This window comes from Entamoeba nuttalli, assembly GCF_000257125.1.
Source record: "Entamoeba nuttalli P19 unplaced genomic scaffold asmbl_2779, whole genome shotgun sequence".
In the NCBI taxonomy this organism is placed as follows: domain Eukaryota; phylum Evosea; order Mastigamoebida; family Endamoebidae; genus Entamoeba; species Entamoeba nuttalli.
Genome location: NW_008575597.1, coordinates 1 through 2,401, shown reverse-complemented (window position 1 = coordinate 2,401; position 2,401 = coordinate 1). Strand labels below are relative to the sequence as shown.

General features: G+C 32.4%; 2 protein-coding genes across 2 annotated transcripts; one reads left to right on the top strand and one right to left on the bottom strand.

Annotated features, from left to right (window-relative positions):
• Window positions 1-28: 28 nt before the first annotated feature.
• On the bottom strand, window positions 29-1,708 carry ENU1_041680 (hypothetical protein; the record flags this gene model as incomplete). The annotated part of the gene is made up of 1 exon (XM_008857570.1): window positions 29-1,708. The coding sequence occupies one exon, from the start codon at window positions 1,706-1,708 to the stop codon at window positions 29-31; it is 1,680 nt and encodes a 559-aa protein (XP_008855792.1).
• A 133-nt stretch (window positions 1,709-1,841) lies between these two features.
• Window positions 1,842-2,366, top strand: ENU1_041670 (hypothetical protein; the record flags this gene model as incomplete). The annotated part of the gene is made up of 1 exon (XM_008857569.1): window positions 1,842-2,366. The coding sequence occupies one exon, from the start codon at window positions 1,842-1,844 to the stop codon at window positions 2,364-2,366; it is 525 nt and encodes a 174-aa protein (XP_008855791.1).
• Window positions 2,367-2,401: the final 35 nt, after the last annotated feature.

Below are 2,401 nucleotides of genomic sequence, written 5' to 3'. Positions count from 1 at the left end.
AAAAAGAAATAAATTAATTTAATTCTTTTTAGTCGTAGATTATGTCCATATCATCATTTTTCCCTCCAAGAGGTGCGCGTTCTAATGGTCCGTCTGAATAATCATCAACATCATCATCGTCACCAACATCATAGTCTTCTTCTTCCATAGTATTGTCGCTGGGAGTGTTGTTAAAATACTTACTTCTCTGCTTTTCATAAGTTGTCATCGTATCTCTTTCAAAGCGATTAAAATCATCTTTTGACATACCTAATGGATTATCTAATTGATATGATTCAAGGTCTTCGTTCCATTCTTCAATCATGCTGTCATTATTCTCCTGAGATTCATCTAGTATTCTTTTCATCTTCTTGTCCTTTCTCGATTCTTTAATCTTTTCATTAAATTCTTCTAAGAAGGTATTGTCATAGCCCAACGCTTCTAATAAGTTTGTTACTCTATTGTAGAATGTTTGGTGTTCAGTGGGATTGGTTTCTTCTGTTGTTTGACTTTCTGGCATATCTTTAATTTCATTAAATTTTTCTTCTAAGTCGTTCATTGCGTTGTAGTTTTCTTCTTGTTTTTCCATGTCTTCTGAATCATTTTCAGATTCTTCTGGATCTTTATAAAGTTTTTTATTTATAAATACCGTCAATGAATTTCTCTTCCACCAATTATAACCACCGTTATACTTCATTAAACTTACTACACTTTCATATTCTTTCTGATTTAATAAATGGATACAAGGACGGGCGGTTACAATAGCTTTGGAATATTTGATATTTACCATTGTTTTCTTATTGATAGTGGATGTAATAGCTTTTATTAATCTTATTAAATTCTTATCATAGTTGATGTCATCAAATAGTATAAATCTATAATTTTGTTCTTCATCATAAGTGTCGAAGAGAGAATCTCCTCTTAACATAAATGTATTAAATTTTAAGAATATTTCTTGAATGGCAAATTCTGTTTTACCGGTTTTAGTTGGTCCAACGATGAATAAATTTCCCATTCTATAACGATCGCCTTGAGCGCATTTAATCCATTTACGTACTGTTTGAACTTCCTCCATTTCTTCTCTCCAAGGTAATAAATCGTTTCTAGTATAATTTTCAATATCGAGTCTTCTCGCATTTTTACGCATCCAACGTGATTTAATTTTACCTTCTTGTTGGATATATTTTTCTGCGTTAATATCCAACAAATTCTTTTCTAATTCTCCGTAATCTTGGTATGAATCTAAATTGGATAAAGCATTTATCCATGTTTGTTTAAGATCTTCTTTAAGCGTTGGGTCTCCTTTGAACATTCCTTTACCCTTCTTTGTAATGTATTCTATAATCTTAGAAATGTCGCCCGTCCTTGATGTATATGAATTAACGCGTGAATACCAGAACGTTTGTTGTGTTCCGTCTGAATGTTTAATAATTGGGCGAGCTTTGAATGAACGAGGCCTTCTGGTTACAATTATAACATGTTGATGGGGATGAGGATTAACCCCGTCTTGTTCTATTGGAGAAATATGAGCGTATTGTAGGTTATTAGTTGGTCCGGCAAATCGGTCTATTAATTCTTTAAATTGTGTCTGGTTTGATATTTCATCTCCCCAAAGAGTTAAATACATGTATCTAGAAGTAAAGTGGACAGCTTTATTATGAGAGAGAGCTTCTTTTAAATGTAATTTATCTGTTTTGGATGGTTCCGAATTAAATGTATTTGTTGACATGTTTGAATTGATGTTATTGTGTGTGTATTTATAGTAACTTTTGAGGTTTTGAATGCGTGTCACTGAGTTGTCGTTGATGTCATTGAATGGAGTTGAACTATTTAATCGTCGGAACTTTGAAAGAAATTATTCGATGTCTTCTTTTAATAGGGTGCGTGATGATATTTATACCGACGTTGCTTCAATGGATTTAGTAGACGTTTATACTGAATCTCAGATTGAGCCAAGTGTTAATGGATTATTAAAGAGATACTTCTATCTTATGAAAGAACCTTCATACATAGACTGGAAATTGAATAATAGCGAAAAGGTAAAAACTGACGAGGAACGGCAAGATTTGATTAGACAAAAGCTCGAGAGTATAAGACGTTGTGAAAGAATTTCACTATTTCTCGATGAAAGTGGTATCGGATTAAATAGCTTTAATGCTTGGAACAGGAAATTTGCTAAGAAGAAAGGACTTAAAAGCGTTGAACAATCTGCAATTCCTGATTGGGTGAGAAAATATTCGCAAAAAATTGAAATGGTTGTTGATGACGATGGTGTGGATGTTGATGAAGAAATGAGTGAGCAAAAATCTAAACGTGCTTTACTTAAACCATTGAAGTCTAAAGATGAGGAGAAGAAACCTAAGAAAGCCGAGACTAAAAATAATTAATAACTTTTTATTCTTTTATTTTAATTGTTTAATAA